Raw genomic sequence first — 20920 nt, 5'->3', positions numbered from 1 at the left:
CCTGGTGCAGGTGTGCCGCGGTCAGTGGAAGAATCTGCGAGTTTCTCTGTGAGTTTCCCATTACGTCGTAGCTACTCGGTGCTTGTTGGAAGTTTAGGGGTTTTTTCGCTGTAAAAAGAAGTTTTCTTCCCACGCACAGCGGACACTAATGTTTTTGTCACTTTTTATGGAATCAAACTCAAAGTAAGGTCAGTACTTCCACGCTTTAAACGCTGCACGCTCATACTCTCTCTGCACTCGATATATGATCCATTGTTGATCTGCACACAGCTGTTGTCACGAACGTCGCACTCGCTTACGTCACTGTCATGAGACAATCTCGCAAAAAAAATCACGGTTTTAGTAACGCAGTAACGCAGCGTTCCTACGGGAAAGTAACGGTAATCTAATTACCGTTTTTGCAATAGTAATCCCTTACTTTACTCGTTACTTGAAAAAAGTAATCAGATTACAGTAACGCGTTACTGCCCATCTCTGGTGTTAACACAGTCCCTCCAGGAGTGGACGTCCCAGGTCAGACTGTACCAGCAGTCAGAGAAACAGCAAAACATATCTTTCCACGTAGCACTTTTAATTCTTATCCCTACTTTTATTTTTTTCCATGTCTATTTAAGTGCTATTTATGACAGCATGTTTGCACTGAAGCACCGCAGCAATTTCCTAATGTTGTAAACCTGCTCAACATTTGGCAATAAACCCCATTCTGATTCTGATTCTGATTCTGATTCTGAAAACCCAGGAGCTCCGTCTCGGTTCAACATTACGTTTCATGACGATACAATTAGAAAAAGACTGAATAATCAAACAGTGTCCGGTGGACTCTGTGTGCAGGTGACATTGTGACAATGTCAGGTTAACGTTTTCATTCCCATCAGACACCAGCCGTGTTTCTGACTCGCAGATATGATTCCTGGATGCCTGAAGCTTTATTGACTTGAGTATAAAACACAGGCCTATATTTGAAATGATTTGTTGACTGAAATACTTTTAGGCGCTGCAGAGGAGACAGATAATATTTCTGTCCTACAGGATGCTTTCCTCAAAAATGTCAGGTTTCAGCGACGGCACATGTCTGGCTGGAATTTAACATTCGTTAAAAATGAAGACGAGACATACATAAATAATGAAGGTTTCGAGTAAACAGTGAGTGTTGTTAAAAATAAAACACCGGCATCCATAAATAATGCCGGCGAACAGAGCTGCGAGCGAACCGAGTGCCCAGTAGAAGACGGTGTGTGACAACTACTAAACTACTGACAAACAAAATCCAAATTAGTATCAATCTCTAAGGCGGCCACCACTGAGCTTCAGGTGTTCCTAAACCCACAGTAGCTCCACTGAAGCTAAGTGAGCTGCCAGAGCTGCACAGAGCAGCGCCTGCAGAGAAGTAATGCCTGAGGAAGCTCAGACAGCAGTACGGGAGAGAATATGTTTTGCTGCACAGCTTGATTATGATTGAATGAAGCCGAGCATGAACTTTAATTACTGCTTACAACCCGGCTGTTTGTGACTGCATATTGAAGCGGCTTAGGACACACAAAGGGAGGCTGAGGCGATACAGCACGCTGCAGCATTTGGCAAACATCGATCACTGTTAAAGGCTGATTTCATACAAATAGTGATTAAAGCGAGTCTTAAAACCTCCTTTTAAACGTATGCTTCAAATTCAGCATCGCTGATGAAAACGTATGAAATTTGTAGCTGCAGACATCCTTTCCCCTGCTTCAATAAAAGGTTAAATACATCTTCAAAGAGCTCAAAGCGCTCGGGTCATAATGGCATGCCATGTATTTTTATTATGCCTTCTAGGATTAGCCCAGAACACAGAGTACAACTTTCCCAAAGTGAAGCTGACAGATTGTATAATACCACTGAGACATGACTACAGAACAGTGAGCTACTGTACCCAGCACCACCCACCGAAGCTGCTGCCATTTGTGAGGACATGTCTAGGTCTTGGTCCAGAGAACACAGCATCAATAACTGAGTCTCTCTGTCCACTGAATGAAGCAGCGCCTTTCTAAAACGTCACAAAAATGCACAAGAATTTTGCAGTTGTTAAATGTCTTCTGAGCTTCTTCTACCTTCATGTTTTCAAACTGCATTAAAACTGTCCAGCAGATCAAAATCTCTCTACTCTCCTTAACTCTCCTGGACATTAAGCTGCTACTTTTGGGAAGCAGCCACACTAAAGGGATCGAACGAGGGACCACCGACCGGCCGGAGCCACTGACTAAAACAAAATCCTTTACCTCAGCAGGCAGCTGGCTGACATTGTTCACCTGTGCTTCCTGCTATCCACCCTGCATCAGTCTTCCTTTGTCTTTGAACCTCCAGCAGCTCCACAGGCAGCAGTACAAACATCCACACTGCACTAGCCGTGTAGGTATAGCAGCACAGACGCTGCATAGGTCTGTTAGCTTTGGTTTGATTTGTTTTACATAAATCTCTTTCATACCTGTTGCACTAGCTGAGCTGTTTTGTTGTAAAAAGAAAACAACATTTTATTAATTTATTATATTTTTAAAAGTACTTGTGTGTTTTTTTATTTCCCCTATGCTGTGCTATTAAAGAGTAATGTGAAAACAGCAGAACTTGTATCATATTATGAAGTGAGAACAGCTTAGCACATATATTTAGCTCCAAGTGGGAACTGCATCGTATACATTTGACATTTGTAAAGAGATTTTTGAAATTTCAGCATATTAAATTTACCCTGAAAGTGTAGAGTTAAAACATCTCACTAATATTAAATGTGAGAAGTAACAGAAAATGACCCCAAATGATTTTACTTGTGTTTAATGAAATCATCATGTTGCTGTTAATCAAACAGAGCCAAGACAAACGTACTCGGTCACACACAGAATGACGTTTGAGTGACGTCTGGGGAAAAGCACGCGTGACTCACCGCATGATATTTCATCAGACTTATCCCCACAGTCGTCCTCCCGATCACAGCTCCAACTGCGAGGTATACATCGTCCGTTCTGGCAGGAGAACTGCTCTGCCTGACAGGGCTGGGCTGAGGAAGAAGAAAGAGGCCACTTAATTCAATCGCACCTGCATAAGTCAGTGTAGCGGCTGCACAACAACTCTAATGGTCACTAGATCACCCAAATGTCAATGTAAGGCCGGCGCAAACCCTTTATCACTCAATTGCGCGGTTGAAGACGGGCGTGGAAAACGCGCTGTTGCTGATGGGCCGTCAGTTACGTGCTGGTGGTCACACTCGTGACAGCAGCTGATGTGGGATACGCGTGTCAATCCACCGACGGGGGAACATTGGTCATCTTCTGGCTAATGCTCATCGATCGATCCTCTGAGGATAAAAAGCTCCGGAGAAGTACGACTAATGCGATATGCTGTAAGTGTCCTCGTAGATGCTCCAAGTCTTTGATACTAGAACGCCCTTAAACAATGAGATTGATTGCACAGTACCGCCGCTCCTTCACAGCCTCAAAATATTACAGTGACGGCTGCCTTGACAGCACCTGACACCAGTGTTCAAGTCTTAGAGAATAAAGCACATCTGAAGTGAGAACATTTTTATCAAAAGACGTCAGAGACAAATGTTTCATGGCCTACTGTGCAGATGAGAAGTTTACATAGCTGAACGGTCCTCAAAACTGATCGGAGAAGCACCTGTAACCACGCTACGTTTTCCTGAAATCACCGGTTTCACATCAGCGTTTATTCATAGAATTAATCATATTTGATAAAATGTGAAACGACTGAAAATGAGCCAGCGAGCACAGACGAGCAGCGCTGACAGATGGCACACGACTGACATCCAAAACTCCCCAAATCTAAACCCGACGTGAAAGCAGCCCGTGCGTACCTGAGCAGGTGTTGTTGGACTCGTCCTCGTTGTTGCCGCAGTCGTTTGTCCCATCGCAGAGCCATCGTTTGGGGATGCAGCGATTGTTGCTGCATTTGAACTGATTGAGGGGACAAGTGTGGTTGTCTGCAAAGAGTTCACCGCACAAAAAGCAGATCAGTCAATAAAATCTAATGAACGAACACAAGAATGAAAAAATGTATCTGACAAATACTGCATGTTGTAACATGTTAGTGTTGCAGAATCTAAACTGCAGACAGCACCCACTCAAGAACTGTCACGAAGTCACTCAGCGCTGACGTGACCTGCCTTCAGAGCAGTCTGGGTTCAAAAGGTGCTGAACTGTCAACCTGTGAGGTTTTATTGTGTTATTTGGTCTTTAATAAAGCTGGAGGGGAGGGAACTGCAAAAGCCAAGGTCATAATTATCTGACGCATGCCAACCAAACCTGAGACCGTACTGTGCCAGTCAAAAATATGCATGATCATCATTTTTTCAGGTAGCGTGTGCTTCACAAGCTGTTTACTCACATTTGATCAATGTGAGAAAACTTTAAAGTAAGACAAACCTCATCAGCACTGCAGCTTTCTTTGTAGTTTTGGTTTCATATGGTTTCATATTATTTAAGTTCACAAAGTATAAATATTAAGTCAAGTCCAGCTGTCAAACAGCAGAGCAGCGGAGCTACACTAACAGACACGGCTGGCCAAAAACATTTGAATTCAGAGAAGGAACGAGCAGATTGTAATCGGCTTTATTTTAGAACATAATAGATGTGGCTGCCATCTTTATGACCGGCTTGGGACGTATCCGAGTGTTTCACAGTCACAGAGTCTCAGTTTCAATATTATTTAATATCGGACCTCTTTCCTGTTTATACAGTATATCTGCAGCTTTTCACTGAGACTTAATTAAGGTCACAATGTAACTAATTTCATACTGATACAACAACAAGCCGCACTAAAAACCATAAAAGGAGTAATAATGTTTCAGAGTGTGAGGAATCTCATTTATGTTTCTCCTCGGTGGTTCGTCCTTTAATTGAGAGTAATGGAGTCTCTATATCATCTTTAGTGGTCTCAAGTGTATTTGTGGTTGGTTTTGGTTTTAGTGCCTGATTTTTGTTTTATTTGAGGCGACTTTATCATGAAAAAGAGAAAAAAATCAGTGCTAATATTTAACATTAACTTTGATAATTCTAACTCATTAAGCCTCACCGCTCATTAATCATACTAAAGAAATGAGTGTTTCTCTGCATGCTGTAACTCTACCCATTGCAAAGTTCATGGCTAACACAGAGTGGAGGGCTGGTCTGTATTTAAGATGTGCTGCTGCCATCTGAAACACAATAATAATAAAAAGAATAAAGTCCATGTTTAACCATCTAACATCGAGTTTACATGACTGATTTGTAGAAGGACGCACGTAGAAAGTGGAGGAGGGGGAGCACTTTACACCCCGACTTCAGTGACATTTAAGAACACAGCAGCTGACAGCCAGAGGGAATTAGCCCTGAAAAGCTGAGGCTTTGCTTGCTTGGCCGCATCACTGTGTACAGTGTCTGTTCAGACAGTGCATTTTTCATGCTAGCGTGCAGTGTGTTGCCTGCAGACTAATTCCGAGATCCTCACAGCAGCTCTGGATCTCCTCGTCACTCCCATCCAGACAGTCATCATCTCCGTCACACTTCCACAAGGCCCGAATGCACCGCTGATTACGGCACTGGAACTCATCACTTTTGCATCGCTGTGGCTCTAAACTACTGCTGGAAGCTTCTGAGAGAGACACAAGTGAGAAAACGCCATTTTAGCCCCGCACCTTCTAAGAAATACGTGTTAAGGGGAAAATATTGGCATATAAAACGAATAACGAGCATGCACAATGTGTTAATGTTTCATAACCTCATGTGTACATGCGTGGGAACCCACTGGGATCCTCCCTCAGCTGTATTTACTTGTTTATTAGCAGATTTGAAAAGAAGCCTGTCCCACAGGACGCGGCAGGATTACACTACACTGGGACAACCTGATCTTAGGGCTCGTCTGATTCATTACGTCCTCCTACCTGCACAGGTGACATTGTTCTTCTCCAGAACCTGGTTGTCAGCGCAGGCACACACTCTCCCTCCTGGGATGGCGAGGCAGAGGGTAGTACAGCCCCCATAATTCACACTACATGCGTTGTCACCTGGAGAAACAGAACCCAAACACAGCATGGTGTCTTGCTCATTTAAAGCGACATTTTCTAAGCTGACTTTAAGCTCCGTATTATCCTGGTTTTCCCCTTTTTTCCCATCTGTGAAATAAAGATCAGAGTTTCTGGAAACCCTTTAAATGCAGCAAAATAAATCATTTCATTGGTACAAAAGCTTTTCCCCCCACATAGAGAGACATGCCAGGTGTATGCCGCGAGATCTATAAGCATACGTCAGGTGAATTATTGGGAACGGTGTGGGTGAAAGACATTTGACATTTTTATCATTCTCGGAGGAATAATTTGTCTTTCGGGACAAAGCTGACATTCTCCAATTGAAAAAAGTCACATATCAAGTTAAGGCATGAGACACCTTTGTCACTTTCATTTAACACAGAACCCAAAGGCAGTGCCTGAGCCAATGAGATAAAGCTTTGGGTTTTGTAAGAGCCAATCAGTAATACTCAGAGTACCGGACAGCCAATTAATCTATTCAGTGGCATGAACAAAAGAGAAACGTCTCTGCATGGCGTGAACGAGGCTGTGCATATAGCAGCCACTTTAATGTCCAAGTGAGAGTTTTTAGAGTACAGTGACTTTTAACTGCAACGGCCTCTGCATTCAGAGCAACACAACAGCATTGACCTAATGTGAAGCAAAAAGCAAGACGTCCTGTGAGGCCAGCGAAGCTCTCTGCTGACATGTTCCATGCCTCTGCTATCTCTGCTTTTCAGCATGCTAAGAGCGGGAATCCATCATCATTTGTTACAGCAGAGAGCAAAGACATCCAAACCTTGGTCATCTTATTTAACTTCATAAAGTGGAGCCCAAAGTGATTTGAAAGCTACTGTCACTGCTGATCAATGTGCCGGTTTATACCGTGAAATTTGAGAGCAATAGGCATATACGCAACTTTCTGGTGTATATATCTTATAAAGTGCTCTCCATTAAGGAAAGTGCTATAGGAGCTATAAATGTCTGAATTCACAGGAGGGGGAGGTTCTATTTCCAGTGCAAAACAGCCACTTTCTGTGTCAGGGCGGGATGACGACTAAATGAAGAGAAAGCAGCCAACCTTGCTGACTCTGCGCATCGTAGACACGCAGGCCGAACAGCGGCGGCCTCTCGCTCCGCAACAGAGTGATATCGCCGTTGGTCAAGTCCAGCTGGAACACCGAAGCGTTCATGTACTCGGTCCAAAAGATGAAATTGCGGTAATGAGAGATTCCGAACGGATGGTTTAGTTCTTTCCCGCTGTACACCACCTGCAACATGAAGCAAACAGTCAGTAGGGTCACGAGGTCAGAGCGACAGACAGACACCGTCAGAGGAATCAGTCATCTCAAACGGGCGTCTGGCTGTTTGAATACAGGCTTAAAGATTATTTGATGGCAGTATATGATGAATGTGATTCAATTTCACTGCACAAATTTATTCACACAGAAACGTCTGCTTATAATAATGTTTGCTAGAATCTTGGCATTGATTAAACAGCATTTGCAAATAATTAATTAGCGTGATATGCCAGTAGAGTCGATGAGCGGATGGGGATGAAAGGATGCTTGTTGTGGGAAGAGGAGCAGGTTTCAGGCGTCGCACTGCTGCAAACGTAGACACTAACCCTGAAATGCAAGAAGCGTGTGCAGAAAACAGCCTTACAACTGACCAGAAGGGACAGATGCTTTCATCCGCAGTCGATCAAACCTTAACATGGCAACAATGTAGCCTCTAAATTAATCGACTGCCTTCCAAATGCTATTATTCTAAAAAATGAGAATGAGCTGGTCTACAAACGATCCCAATCTTGAACTTAAATCGTGATTTAAAGTCCACCTTCTGGCCCTCTGTTAAACTCTGTTAAAGTGGACTAACTCGGTTTAATAACCACCTGAGAAGAAAGCCTGTAACATACCATTCTTCCTGTCCCATTTAGGTGAATCTTCTCGATGTGGTCGTAGTAGGCGTCGCACCAGTACATCGTGCTGCTGCTGTGGTCCAGCGTCAGCCCGTTGGGCCACAGCATGTTGGAGGTGACGAAAATGCGGCGGTTGGATCCGTCCATCCAGGCCTTTTCTATCCGCCCTATGCTGTCGTTGACCTCATCTTCCTCCCAGTCTGTCCAGTACATCCAGCTACCACACACAGAATTGAACACATACAGTGCCAGCAGCGAGATAAAGCAAACAGTGTCACGGCATCGGTGGCATCTGTAGATCACAACTTGCTGTCGCTGACACTGATCACACCTCATATTCAAACTAAGCAGTTCATTTCAGCTGTCTGCTCCCCATTCATCTTTGCCCTTACTTTCTGACACGCTGATGTTAAATGGTTTTGCTCGCTGCTCCCTCTACAAGCAGCCTCCTGCTTTGATTACTTATCAATCAGAAGATGTGACAGCATCTGCAAGCTTCTCCCAAAATGATCTATTTCTTGTCACAGTGTCTTCAGAGGTTTGCTCCGAGTGCCCATGGGGAGGCTCCGGCACTGAATCTTTCTCATGCAGTTTGATTCATGCAGGCAACATTATAGGGAACACAAACTGTACTGACAAACACATTACAAAAGTATTTATCCCCTTCCTGTTTTTATTGATTTCTTTTTGTTATTTGTCACACTTGCATATTTCAGATCAAACAAATCTTAATCTAACACAAAGATAACCCGAGTAAACACAAAGTTTAAATCGGGATTTCATTTGTTAAGGGAAATAAAGCTTTAAACCTGGCTCTCAGTGAAAACGTCATTGCTAAGCTGAGTTTTCTTGCCACACCCAGCCCTGATTACTACCATATTTTCCGCACAATAAGGCGCACTTAAAATGCTTTAATTTTCTCAAAAATCAACATTGCGCCTTATTTATGAATTCTGGTTGTGCTTACTGACCTCGAACCGATTTTATGTGCTACACGGTGCTCAAACATCTGTCAAAAACGTTTTAGTATGACTTTGGTAAGCTACGAAGCCACCGCTTGATGGATTGTCGGCAGTGTTGCCAACTCCTCAGTAAAGAAAATTGCTATTGGCTGTCCTAAAAGTCGCTAGAAGTCGCTAAATGACGTCATCGCCTAATTTGCATAATTGGTCATGCTAATCTAATTGTAACCTATGTTGTTGGAGAGAGAAATAACATCGTGGAAGAGACATAAAGTGAGTAAAAAACGTCCTAAATGCATTTAGAGTTTATTTAGAACTACAAATTACATTTATTTTAGCAATTATTGTTTTTTTTAATGTCACAATTCCAACCCTGCTCCTTTACCCGGGCTTGGACCGGCAAAAGTGACCCGAAATAGGCACTCTGGTGGAGTTACTTTGTGTGTGTGTGTTTATAAGTAGTTTTAAACCTTGTGATCCACAAAACAGCATAAGAGTAAAAGAAGAACTGACTGCGTTACAGCACCCGCTGCTTGTTGAGAGTAAAAGCGATACGCGCTTTCACGTCTTTTTTTAGCGACTTTTTTTTAGAAAAAAAAGCTAAGTTGGCAACACTGATTGTAGGAGCATTATGGCTACCGTAGTCAGGAGCCTCACGGAGGAATCTGGGTCCTAAACTCTGTCACTTTCAGGTCCCAAAGACAAACGAACACTGCGGCATCACTGAGAGTTAAAAACTGTCTAAATTCTTTCATCTTTAATAAAACGATCAGCGTTGCTGCTTTACCAGGTGTAACAATTAAGTTTAACATCCAGGCATCCATGAAAACAGGATTTATTAAATGTAACTGAGTTAGAAGTTAGCAGGAAGTTAGCTCGCTAGCTTGATATAGCATGATACCTAAACATGATATAGCATGTTCTGACTGAGAGATTTCTGAAAAATTACATCGTACAGCTCTGCTATCACTTCCAACATAAATGAAGACAGAAAACTAAACAGCAGTGACGTTTGTAGGGTTACTGAAGTTGGGCTAGCTGGTATATAATGATGTGCTACGTGACCGCTAGCTACACAGCTATGTTAGCATAGCATAAACAGTGAAGCTGGAGGATGAACGCTAACTTTTTTCGCTAAAAGTTAACGTGAGGGTTCCTGATGGTTAGGGACAAATGTAATCGCATGGCAGGATGCTGTAAACGGACCAAACTTCAGTCAGGAGAACAACTGAGATAATCCATCCACAATACGAGGTTAGTCATTAATATACTGCAACAACATGGGAATAGAGCAGTTGCCAGAGAATTCAACATTAATGAATCAATGGTACACAAGTGGAGGAAGCAAGAAGAATGAGCTGAGTAAAGTTTGACTTATTTGATTGTTTTGTTTTGCTTAATGCGCCTTATGGTCCGAAAAATATGGCACTACTGTTAAGTAGATGTCTTCTTAGAGTTTATGAAGACATTTCAATAACATTTTTGGTTGCCTTCTTTTTTAAGATCTACCACAAGCTGGATGACTGAGAACTTAGACACATGGAAAATAAAACCTGTGTGATAAAGTGAAGTATGGCCAAGGATCTCAAAAAGCAGCCACAGTCTAAAGAAACAGCTGAGAAACAAAGTCAGTGACATCATCATTAAAAAACATGCAAGCATGCAAAAACCTAAGAAATCAGGAAGGCCTCCGCCAGGTCAGAAATCTGAAGTTTTCCCCGATGAAGACGAAATGGATACAAACTAGATTCTCCATATTTTAAAAGCAGATAATCAGACACGTGTTTGGACTTCAGTTGTCGGGGCTTAAGAAACATTTCAGGCTTCTCAAGCTAAGCTTTACTAGACGTCAAAGTCAGACGGTCCATATTTTCAACCAAAGTGCTTCAGTGTAGCTTCTGTATGTCGAGAAAACAGCTCCCGGAGGACCAGTGGTATGTGAAACACGATTGGGTCAATAATTCGACAGGTCTTTTCTCCAGTAACCGTGCCCGAGAGATTTTCTCTTTGAGGATTCCTGGCTGAGCCACGTGGCCCCTTGTTTCTCATCAATGATAGAGAGCTTGGCAAAGAGATGATGAAACAGAATCAGAGATGGGGCTGAATGAAGACTCCCACTGTCTCAATGTCATCTTTACGATTTCATGAATTATTCACAGCACCCCGGCTCCCCACTCAACATGCAGACACACATATGGCTACATGCAGAACGGCAAACACGGGCATGAAATCAGACATCGTGGCATTTTCACCGTTATAGTAGAAGACGGTTCACAGCTGACTTAAACACAGACCTGAATTGTCCACGTTTCATATTTTCATTTAAATCTGCAAGTTATCCAGAAGCAAACATGACAAAAACTAGAATTTGCAGCATTACTTTTAGTTTCTAATAATCTGTACTGTTTGCTAAAAAATGTATAGACCGTGCCACGTTATTACATAAGCCTCTAAACTATAAACAGGTGATAAATTAAAGCAGAAAAAGCTAAAAGCACCCACCCCTGCAGTGAGCACCTTCCTCAGCCCTGTTATGCTGTGTGTGTGTGGGGGGGGCTTTTCAATTCAGATGATAAGGACAGCTCCTCTCCTCTGGCATGAGGGGTCACTGGATAGCTTTATGAATATAAAAATGATGTGACTCATATGCCATGGCCTTCACAGTTTCTAGATCTCAGCCCAGTTGAATGCCCAGCCTTCATCGCTGTCATGAAAACAGCAAAGTAGGGAATCTCTTTTTAGCACTGCTGCTCCGGTTAATGCCCAGGCGGACCGGATCCTTACGAGACACCTTCATGATGGTTTTGTCCATAAATGTGTCGTCCATCTGTTTGCACACTCATGCAGTCGCTAAGAAGCTGACCAAGTAACATATTTTTTGCCATGTGTGTGCTTCATGAATAAATGTATTCAGTTTCTAGGTACGACACTATTAGTGTTAATCGTGTCAACACAGACTAGAAGCAGCAAAGTGAGGAAAAAATAAGGCATCGAGGATGCAAAAGATCAGAAGATGTGTTGGAGAATTGCTTCCATTTCACCTTAAGAGACTCTTCCAGCAGAGCAGATAGAGATCAAAGGGCTGTCGGCTTCAGGCTGAACGCTTCCTCAGAAGCCCAAAACTAGCTCTTCTAATCATTTGTGCTGTCAGTGGGAGGGTTGGAGTAAAAGTTATTAATCCTTATACAAAAAAAGTGACACGGTTATTTGCCACCCCCAACTCTGCTGCTGTGGCACATCTGTCAGCACTGAAACTCTCAGCGCCACCCTGATTAGCCTTAAAGTTTAAGGCCATGTTCTCATATCAGCTGTTTAACGTTTTGTTCTTTACACGTAACGCAAACATGATTTTTTTTAATAATCCCTCAGATAAACGTCAGTTTCCTTCCTGCAGCACCGCAACGTGACTCGTATAGCAACGCTGGAATCAGTTTCATTGTTGGAATCGAGAATAAGACAGAGAGCTAAAAATAAAGGCAAACTGTCTACTGGTAACTGTTTTCAACAAAGGGGGGAAATAAAACTAAACTAGGAATGAGTAAGTTTTGTTTTTGCTTTGGTGCGTGTCCCTAAAGCAGCGAAACAGCTGTGTATAGCAAAATGTTTGGAACAGTCCCTTGAGGCTTGGAAACTAATCTCTGACTGCAATGGATTTGGGGAGTGTTAATACGATTTAAGCCTTAAAGTATTAATCCCGAAGAACCTTAAGACACTCAATGAATTTGGGTTTTGCAGCATCAACTCTATATGATAATTACCAATCAGCCAGCAAAGTTCAACTTATAGGAATGTGCACAGAAATGCTTATAAGATTGTCCCTGAGAACTCCACAGAATTAGCTATTAAATGGTTTAATTGTGGCTAATGAGCTGCTTGGTGTCGTTCTTGGAACGAGATGAGTGAGTTAAAGGCTGCACAAGGGGCTTTCAGAAAAACAGATGTTCTGTCAGTTTAATCGTGCTGATGAAAATTATTCATATGTTATCATCAATCACAGGAGATGTCTGCTAAAGCAAACTGTTTCCAACACTTTCTGCAAAGTAATAGTTTAAGAAACTTTGGGAATTCATGCTAGTGCGAGAAAGTAGCATCTCACATGCGGTGTGTCAGCATATGTGCTGCCATATATGGGCTGATGTAAAAGCATGAGCCAAAGAAATCAGAGATGGTTTAATAAGAGCAGCTATATCTCTCTGCTTTATTGGTTTATATAATGTCACCAGTTTCTGCAGCACAAACACTGCAGCATTGCAGCTATGCACACAGTGGTGCCTTCACAGTAAGCTGCTAATGAGCTTGTAAAATGCATGGTTTTCCTTTCCATGCAGTTCAAACATACAGTATACAGTAACCTAGATATAAAACGAGTATACTGAGACTGAACACTGAAAAAACCGTGTCAGCATCAGACTCAAATATCCATCGGACGGGCCTCACAAGGAACGGAGATGTCATTTAAATCAGGTTATTGCACATTACCTAATGTCCCTCAGCCTCTTACAAACACCTTGATAACAATCCCAACATTTTTCTCACTGAAGTATTGTTTTCCCACAATTTAGGGGCCTACATGAAATATTACTTTGGGCAAAGGTTAAAGGCGAAACTCTCCACAGTATCCTGCCAATTCTTCAAAACCATTTAATTAATCAAAAACAAACAACAACAAATTTGAGGACACCAATATTCACATTTAGGACATAGAAGACAGATGGTTTGAAAGAGAAGTGAAAGAAGCATCTATGTCCACTGAGAATGGCCATCTTTGAACAGAGGGGCGGGGCTTATGACATCAACTGTCTGCCATCTATAATCTAGTTCTGAGAACCTTCCCAGACGCCACCTGACCTCAGGAAATCACATGATAGGGTGGGGCTAGGTGGGTTCACCCGAAACCTTGGCTGATTTTCACACCTTGGCTCGTGTGATTAGGTAGAGGATCAACAAGGGGTTCATGACCCCCTTGGGGGGACACTCCCCTAGGACTTAAGTCTGGGACTCTCCACCATTTGACCTTAGAACTGAAGAAGCTTCTCGGATGAGAGATGAAACGTCTTCAAGCAACTTAAAGAAGTCCAGACGCTTTTCTTTCCAAGCGCCTTGGACTACGATGACCTGGATGACTGAGAAGCTTCACAGACATACAACAAATAAAACAGGGCGCGGACATTCATTCGTTATTTGAATTTTACCAACCAGGTCTAAAATCTGATGGCAATTTAAATTCTGTACAACACACTAGCAAGGCAATAAAAAGCGTAACATTTTTACCTCCGAAGTTGTTTAACCCTTTAGAGCCGATCGGAGCGGGAACGCTCTGTTATGCGTAACTATTTTTAAATCCCAGTAGCACTGCAACCACGTAAGCTAGCGCAAAAATTTTTTTTGCATATGAAACCAGAGGAGTTGTACTTACATCTGATGCCATCAGCTTGTCCTCGGTCACGGTTTCCTTCCACATAAAGCTTTGCAAAAACTGCATAAAAAGCGCTTGCAGGAACAAAAACATAATATTCCAGAAACACGCTTTACCGATCTGATCAGCTGTTCAAAACACTTCCTACGTTGGAATAGACGTCAGCGCGAACTTTTGCATTTCCGCCATTACCTGCCCGAAACCGGAAGTGACGTCATTTTCGCGGAAATGTAGTCTTTTTTGCGATCAGGGCCTCAGGGCCTATACTGCTCTTTTTAAAAGTTATCTTTGACTTTATGACTTTCTGTGTCGTTTCTGGGATGCTTAGGACTCATGTTGCACTGCTGGAAATAGTTTATTTTGATGCACATGCTGCTTTTTTGCAAATTTGCATTATAATATTTATTTTCGTTTTTCCTGCAGTGTATAAAAATTGGTGTATTTCAAAAATAAAACTATGAAGACACTCAAAATAAATTTCCTGTGGTAGGAAACTATTTTGTGCAACTTTTTTGTATTTACAGTTTTGAGGGATAAGACTCTTAAATTTCTCTAACTACAAATATATGTCAAAAAATCAAAAACGATTTTCAATTTTTTTGTAGTTTATTGCACTTTTTTGCAATTTATGTAATTACTATGCACTTAATGAATACATATTATTAAAATCTGGGCTATAATGGTTGTATTGATGTATAGCAACTTGAAATGCTCCCAAAAATGGCTCCACAGCAGGTAAAAATATAATATAAGCTCTGGCGGACTTGGTTCTATGGTAGGTCTTAAAGGGTTAAAGTCCATTTAGTGATGTGAGTGAGAGTGGCAAGATAATTGCTTTCCTCACTTTCTGTCAGGGCGTAAAAAATGGAGCACACACCACGCACGTGCTGTTTTGGTAATGTTTTCCAGCATTATAGCCTGTCTGCATCTAACTGATGCTTAGCCATACCTGCACCTGCACAGGACCAACAAACTATTTCTGCCACTGAATTCTGCTCGTGTAATATTATTTTTCTGACCTGTTCAGAGGATCCACCACAATGGCCCGGGGGTGAGACATATTGCCTTCCAGCAAAGTCTTCCTGGTCTGGGAAGCTCTGTCCAGCCTGGCAACACTGATCGTCTTCCTGTACCCATCGTTGGTCCAATACAAGTTATTCCCAATCCAATCCACTGAGATTCCTTCAACGTTGTCAAGTTCTACAACAAAAGAATTCAACAGAACTATCAAATATATGCCACATCCTTATCTATACACACAGCTCAGCAGGATTTATAAAAGACATCAAATGTTTTATAAATGTTGTCACATCATTAAAGAACTTTGGGGTTAGTGTTATACAAAGTGTAACAAATGTACATTTTAGGCTGTTGGAGTGTGTTAAATGTAACATGACTGCACTCGGACGCACCATCTTTCAGTATAGTCTCTCTGCTGCTTCCATCTATTTTTTGCCGCCCAATCAGGAAGCTGGTGGTGTCAGCAAAGTAGACGTGTCCCAGCTCTGCGTGGTAGTCGATGGCTCGAGGGTTGACCAGGTCTTCGATCGGCACCATGTGCTCGTCACTGGACTTGATGTTCATGTCCAGGCCTCGGATGACTCCCGGACGCCCCTTACCGTAGAACAGGAAGATATCGTTTTTGGGCTCTACAAAGCAAGAAAGGACAGCGCCCTTTTTTTTACTGTTATTGTCAATTAATTGGTGTAATTCATCAGTGCTGATCCTAGCATTAAACCCTCTTACTGGCCACATTGTTCTCATATGTTTGCCAGAGCCTGGGCCATTCATTTACCCTAATGGAGCCAGTAATCAGTGCCAATGACTATACTCTCCCCCCTCAATCACAGCCCTGCTACGAAGCTGCCTTTAGCGTAAGAGAAGAAAAATGCTTGAGCAAACAGACAATTGCAATACTTACCCTGCGCTGTTTCTGAACTAAAAAAAACACGCCTGAGCAGAAAGGCAAACGGAAAGGCCCGGAAAGCTGAGGCAGCTCCTCGCCTGCCGCTCAGGGGACTTTATGTTCTCGAACCCTTTGGGATCCTCTGGAGACGCAAAGGGAGGAATGAAGGAGGGCTTCCATTGAAAGAAGCAGACCTCTCCTCACTCTTAGCCCCTACCCAGGAGACTAGGATGCTGAGGGTGAGGACCACACATGTCTCACTCCAATTTATCATTTCGTGGGGGAGATACCAACTACCCAGGAGACAATTAAGCATTGCAAGAGACCCAGATATCAAACCCCACTGTGACTGCTCTTTGAACAAGGACTACCATTTAACACTAAATCTCATTATGCTTAGGGAGATGGAAAGCACGAGCAAAAAGAGATAGTGTCATCAGAACATCTATGAGGGGGCATAAATCAAACGTGTCACGCTTTGCCTCCCGATGCTTCGTTACCTCGATCGAAATGTGGCGGGCCCTAAAATTGTGTCATCAATTTGATCCCCTGCTTTTATTGTCAACTACACAATGTCCAGCGATTGATCAGACTGGCCGACAAATGCAGACAAACTTAAAACCTCATTATTGCAACAGTCAGTCAGACTCGCGACAGGTCGATAGCAGGACATTACTCTCAAGCGGGTGTGTATTCACCATTCGCTGTGATCGTCATCGCTGTCGGGCGAAGGCCGTGCATGCGTGGCATATGCTTGGCTCTAATATGGTACATGAGCAGAAGATCCTTGGCTGACATTAGTTCAGATTCTTTTCAATTAGAAAAACTGCCAGAGAAAACCTTTTAGATCTGTGCTCTTTAACTTTGACTCCAATCGGCTCACAGTAAGTATTCTAATAATATTTCATCCGTCTTCTTCCACTTATTGAATTTGGGGTGCTGGCTGGGTTGGGGCGGAGCCTATGCCAGCTGGCACAGATTAAAAGGTAGGCTGTTAGCTCAGAGGTAACACGGATAACCTGGAACACCAGGACAGAGCCGACCTCCGCACAGATCCCCAGCAGCTGCTTGTTATGAGCACCTCACCCCGGCGTTCTAAAATTCAGCACGTGGACTGGAAGAGCCAGGGATCGATCCACCAACCTTCAGATCAGGAGACGCCACAGCCGCCCCCACAATGATACTGGTTTTTGAAATAACATAGAGAAACTATTTCTGACATTCTGTGTCGGTTCTTTCTCTCTAAGAGGAAGTGATGTCCAGCTTGTGAGAAAATGTGCCAGCTGCTGTATTTTGTCAAAACCAAACTTCTCCCACTGCAGTTTCCAAACTCAAGTATCCCACAGAGTGGTTTAAGTCTAATCCTATAACAAACACTGGGGGCTGGGAGGTTGCAAAAATATTAGCATCTTCATAAAACACAGTTTGACTCCGCAGCAGATCTTATACTAACTTTTACAGGACATTCCATCGAAGCCCAGGCTGTAGCCCGTACGACAGCGGCAGGTCCTGGACTTGTAGCTGCCGCTCAGAAGGCAGATGTGGGAACAGCCGCCCGGCTTTCCGTATGAATCCATTTCACACGCATGACTTCTGACTGTGAACGAAATGAGAAAGAGAAATGTCAGTACTTTTGCTTGTATTTTACTCAAATATATGACAGAAAATAAAAGATACTTGCAAATATGTAGAAACTGTCCTTTACCTTTGGGCTGAGTGAGTTTATGATAAACCCGCAGTCCTTTAGAATTCCCCAGGCTGGCGAGCGTCCTGCTGTCTGCTGTGATGTTGAACCTGTGGATCTGCAGCAGCTCTGCAGAGGAACTCCCTTTGGAAGGGTCAGAGTGGATAGCATAGAGGTAGTCCTCAAACACAGCTAATGAATAAATGTACGACACCTGAAAAACAAGAAAGATCCACATTCCTTTTTTTCATCTTTCATGAAACCAGAAACACACAAAACCACAACATGAAAATAAAATAAAAGAATAATAAAAATGAATGAAGGAAGACTTGCATGAGAGGGACGGGCGATAGCTGTGGGGCTGTTTGGCAGCCCGTGCAGAGTCAAAAGCCTGACTCCACTGGGAGGCTGCTGGCCCTGATACTGCAGCCTCCATGCTACATTTAGCAGCCCGACACCCACACATAGCGACATGGCTGGATGAGCTGTGTTCACAGGAAGTGCACCTAAGCTCACTGGCCCACACTTTGACATCAGGGGCACCAAGAAACACGCGTCAGAATAAAGAAATAAATAAAAAACAAACCACTCAACCGTCTCCCCCTGTGGAGTTTGACCTCAGCACTCTACTTTCACACGAGATGCTTTTTTAAGGAACTCTCACATACTGCTTCAAGAGCTTGCAGCTCACCTATACAGCACAGGAAGCACTCAGTACCATCTGTATGAAAAACACAGAAAATACCAGCAGGGTCAACTTCATATAGAGAAGTGGATCTGCGCAGCTAACTGTAATCTCCTCGGCTCACCACAACAGCAGAGAACAACAGAGGATATTTAGATATTTTCTGAAATGACAAATTTTACTCTGTGGAAGTTTAGAAACTCCTGACTGTCAAGTATGAAGAACTTTAAAATTATAATGCAGCGAGCAAACCTGTGGGGAATCTTCTGATGCGAGCGGCTACGACATTAAAGACCAAACACGGGCTACAGAAAAGACAGACAGCGGCAACATCGCATTTGTAATGCAAATGCAATGACATGAAGATACTCCGTCTAATGAGGGCGCGAGCAAATGAATGAGGCAATATCATGCAAAGAACACCTGCATACAGAACACGGTGCTTGATGTGTATGTTCTTCTTTCCTCATAAAGCCCGAGTATCTAGTCCAAGTTGGCTGAAAGGACCTTTTAATGAATAATCATCGTTCGTGATGAAAGGACTCAAAAGTGTGCTGCAGGAGTGAGACTACCGACGCGCTCATTTGGAAGGCAGCCCCACGTGTGACTCAATTTCTTCAATTTAATAAACCATTTATTCGCCACACAAAAGCCCCTTTTGTCCAAAATGAAGAGTGAATTAAAACAACAAGCAGTGAACACGCCACCTGCCTTACAGTGATAAAGCACAGTGCCCTGAATCGGAACATTAACCAAAGAACACCCTGTAAGTGGATCCAAATCCTGATAAGAAAAGCCCACGTTAGTCCACAACGTGCGGCCCGTGGAAGGCAAAAATCTGTGCAAAGTGGCACTCACTTGGCTGCCGTGGATAACGGTGTGCCTGTTCTTGCCCTGGTAATCCACCACGTCGATGTAATCCAGGTAGGCATCGGCCCAATACACCAGCTTCTTGACCACATCCAGCGCCACAGCAGTGGGCTGCTCGATTTTATAATCGACCAGCCGGGTCCGGTTGGTGCCGTCCATGTTACAGCGCTCCACCTTGGCCACGTTCCCATAGTCAGTGAAGAAGAGCATTCTGCAGGGGAGGGGGGGTTAAATCATTAAACGAGGTAAAGGATACCATCATAGTCACAATGTGACCGTGCATCATTTTAGTAGTTTGGTTGCATTTATCCCAGTATGACAGAGTGACACTTGATCCTTACTGCCAACAATCTTAGTCTAATCCAATGTTCGTTCAAGCAGTCGTCAGCAGTTTTGTATCCACCCCCTCGAACATCGACCGCGCACTCTTGTTGAGTGTTACTACTATTGCAACTAACCAGTTGAGGTCCTTGGCCAACATTAGGAGATTTCTCAAGAGTTTGGAAACAGAAATGCGAACATATTTCATCCAATAACTGAATCCCTCAGACGGGGTTTTGCAGGAAAGCCAAACAGAAAATCCATTCAAGCAAACAATATTCAAGCATAAAATGTGACTTTTTGGAAGATCCAAGTCAAAGTTCTGATCTTAATCCAACAGAGATGTTGTGGAAGGACATAAAGTACAAAATGAATACATTCACCAACCCATGCAAATATGTAATCGAGTTTCATGTAATAGTACAACAATCTGATCAAATACAAATACAGTAAAAATGGTACAAATAGGTTAAAACACATGAACGCATTAAATCAGCGCAGAATTAATTTTAATTACAAGAAAAAAAGATTTAAAAACAGCATCGCGCTGCCTTTGAAGGCCTTGTAAAAATGACTTGTTAGACTGCTTCTCTGATACAAGCCCATAACCTGGAGGCAAATGTAATAAAAGCAGCATTTTCCATTTCTCTTTGGGTAATTTTGGCAACATTTAGAAAGCTGCAGCAGACCTCGGGGTATGTGAGCAGACACAAAATGACAATGTGTGATGCAGTGAGAAGCCAGCTTCAAAATCAATCTAAAAAGACACAGGGAGCCAGAGTAACTACGGGAGGACAGGCGTTATACACAGTGTCATTTGATTCTTACTACAGGTACTAAATTACATCACCAGAAATAACTGGAATGCTCTTCAGCAAAAGTAACTGCAGCTCTGAAAGTTTTTAAAATTGCTCAGGTATGCACATTCAGTCATTTATATGGAAGGCTTGCCCCGCTGCCTCGCTGGGACTCTGTGAGGATGGATCTCTAACAGCTTCCAGTGATAACCAGCTCCAGCCAGAGAACGACGGGAAGCCGACTTAATCTGCACAAGTCAAACCAGAGGAGAGATGGGCTGCCCTTTGAACCCTCGACCAAGCTGTGCTGAAAAACTGCCGGCATCAGCAAAC

General features: G+C 42.9%; 1 protein-coding gene across 1 annotated transcript in view; it reads right to left on the bottom strand.

Annotated features, from left to right (window-relative positions):
• lrp1bb (low density lipoprotein receptor-related protein 1Bb) overlaps nt 1–20920 on the bottom strand; it is a 201462-nt gene that overhangs the window by 121599 nt on the left and 58943 nt on the right. The window contains exons 8-18 of the mRNA XM_085435115.1: nt 19458–19680; nt 17936–18128; nt 17684–17827; nt 15737–15973; nt 15344–15524; nt 7944–8163; nt 7107–7296; nt 5903–6025; nt 5470–5613; nt 3839–3964; nt 2909–3022 (exon numbers count right to left, since the gene is read on the bottom strand). Of these exons, the coding sequence (XP_085291241.1) occupies nt 2909–3022; nt 3839–3964; nt 5470–5613; nt 5903–6025; nt 7107–7296; nt 7944–8163; nt 15344–15524; nt 15737–15973; nt 17684–17827; nt 17936–18128; nt 19458–19680 (1895 nt within the window). The remainder of the gene's footprint in view (nt 1–2908; nt 3023–3838; nt 3965–5469; nt 5614–5902; nt 6026–7106; nt 7297–7943; nt 8164–15343; nt 15525–15736; nt 15974–17683; nt 17828–17935; nt 18129–19457; nt 19681–20920) is intronic.

This window comes from Copadichromis virginalis, linkage group LG16 (assembly GCF_057382275.1).
Source record: "Copadichromis virginalis isolate Kocher_CV1m ecotype Utaka linkage group LG16, C_Virginalis_male_GT1.1, whole genome shotgun sequence".
Classification (NCBI taxonomy): Eukaryota; Metazoa; Chordata; class Actinopteri; order Cichliformes; family Cichlidae; genus Copadichromis; species Copadichromis virginalis.
This window is presented reverse-complemented; position numbering and strand designations above follow the sequence as displayed.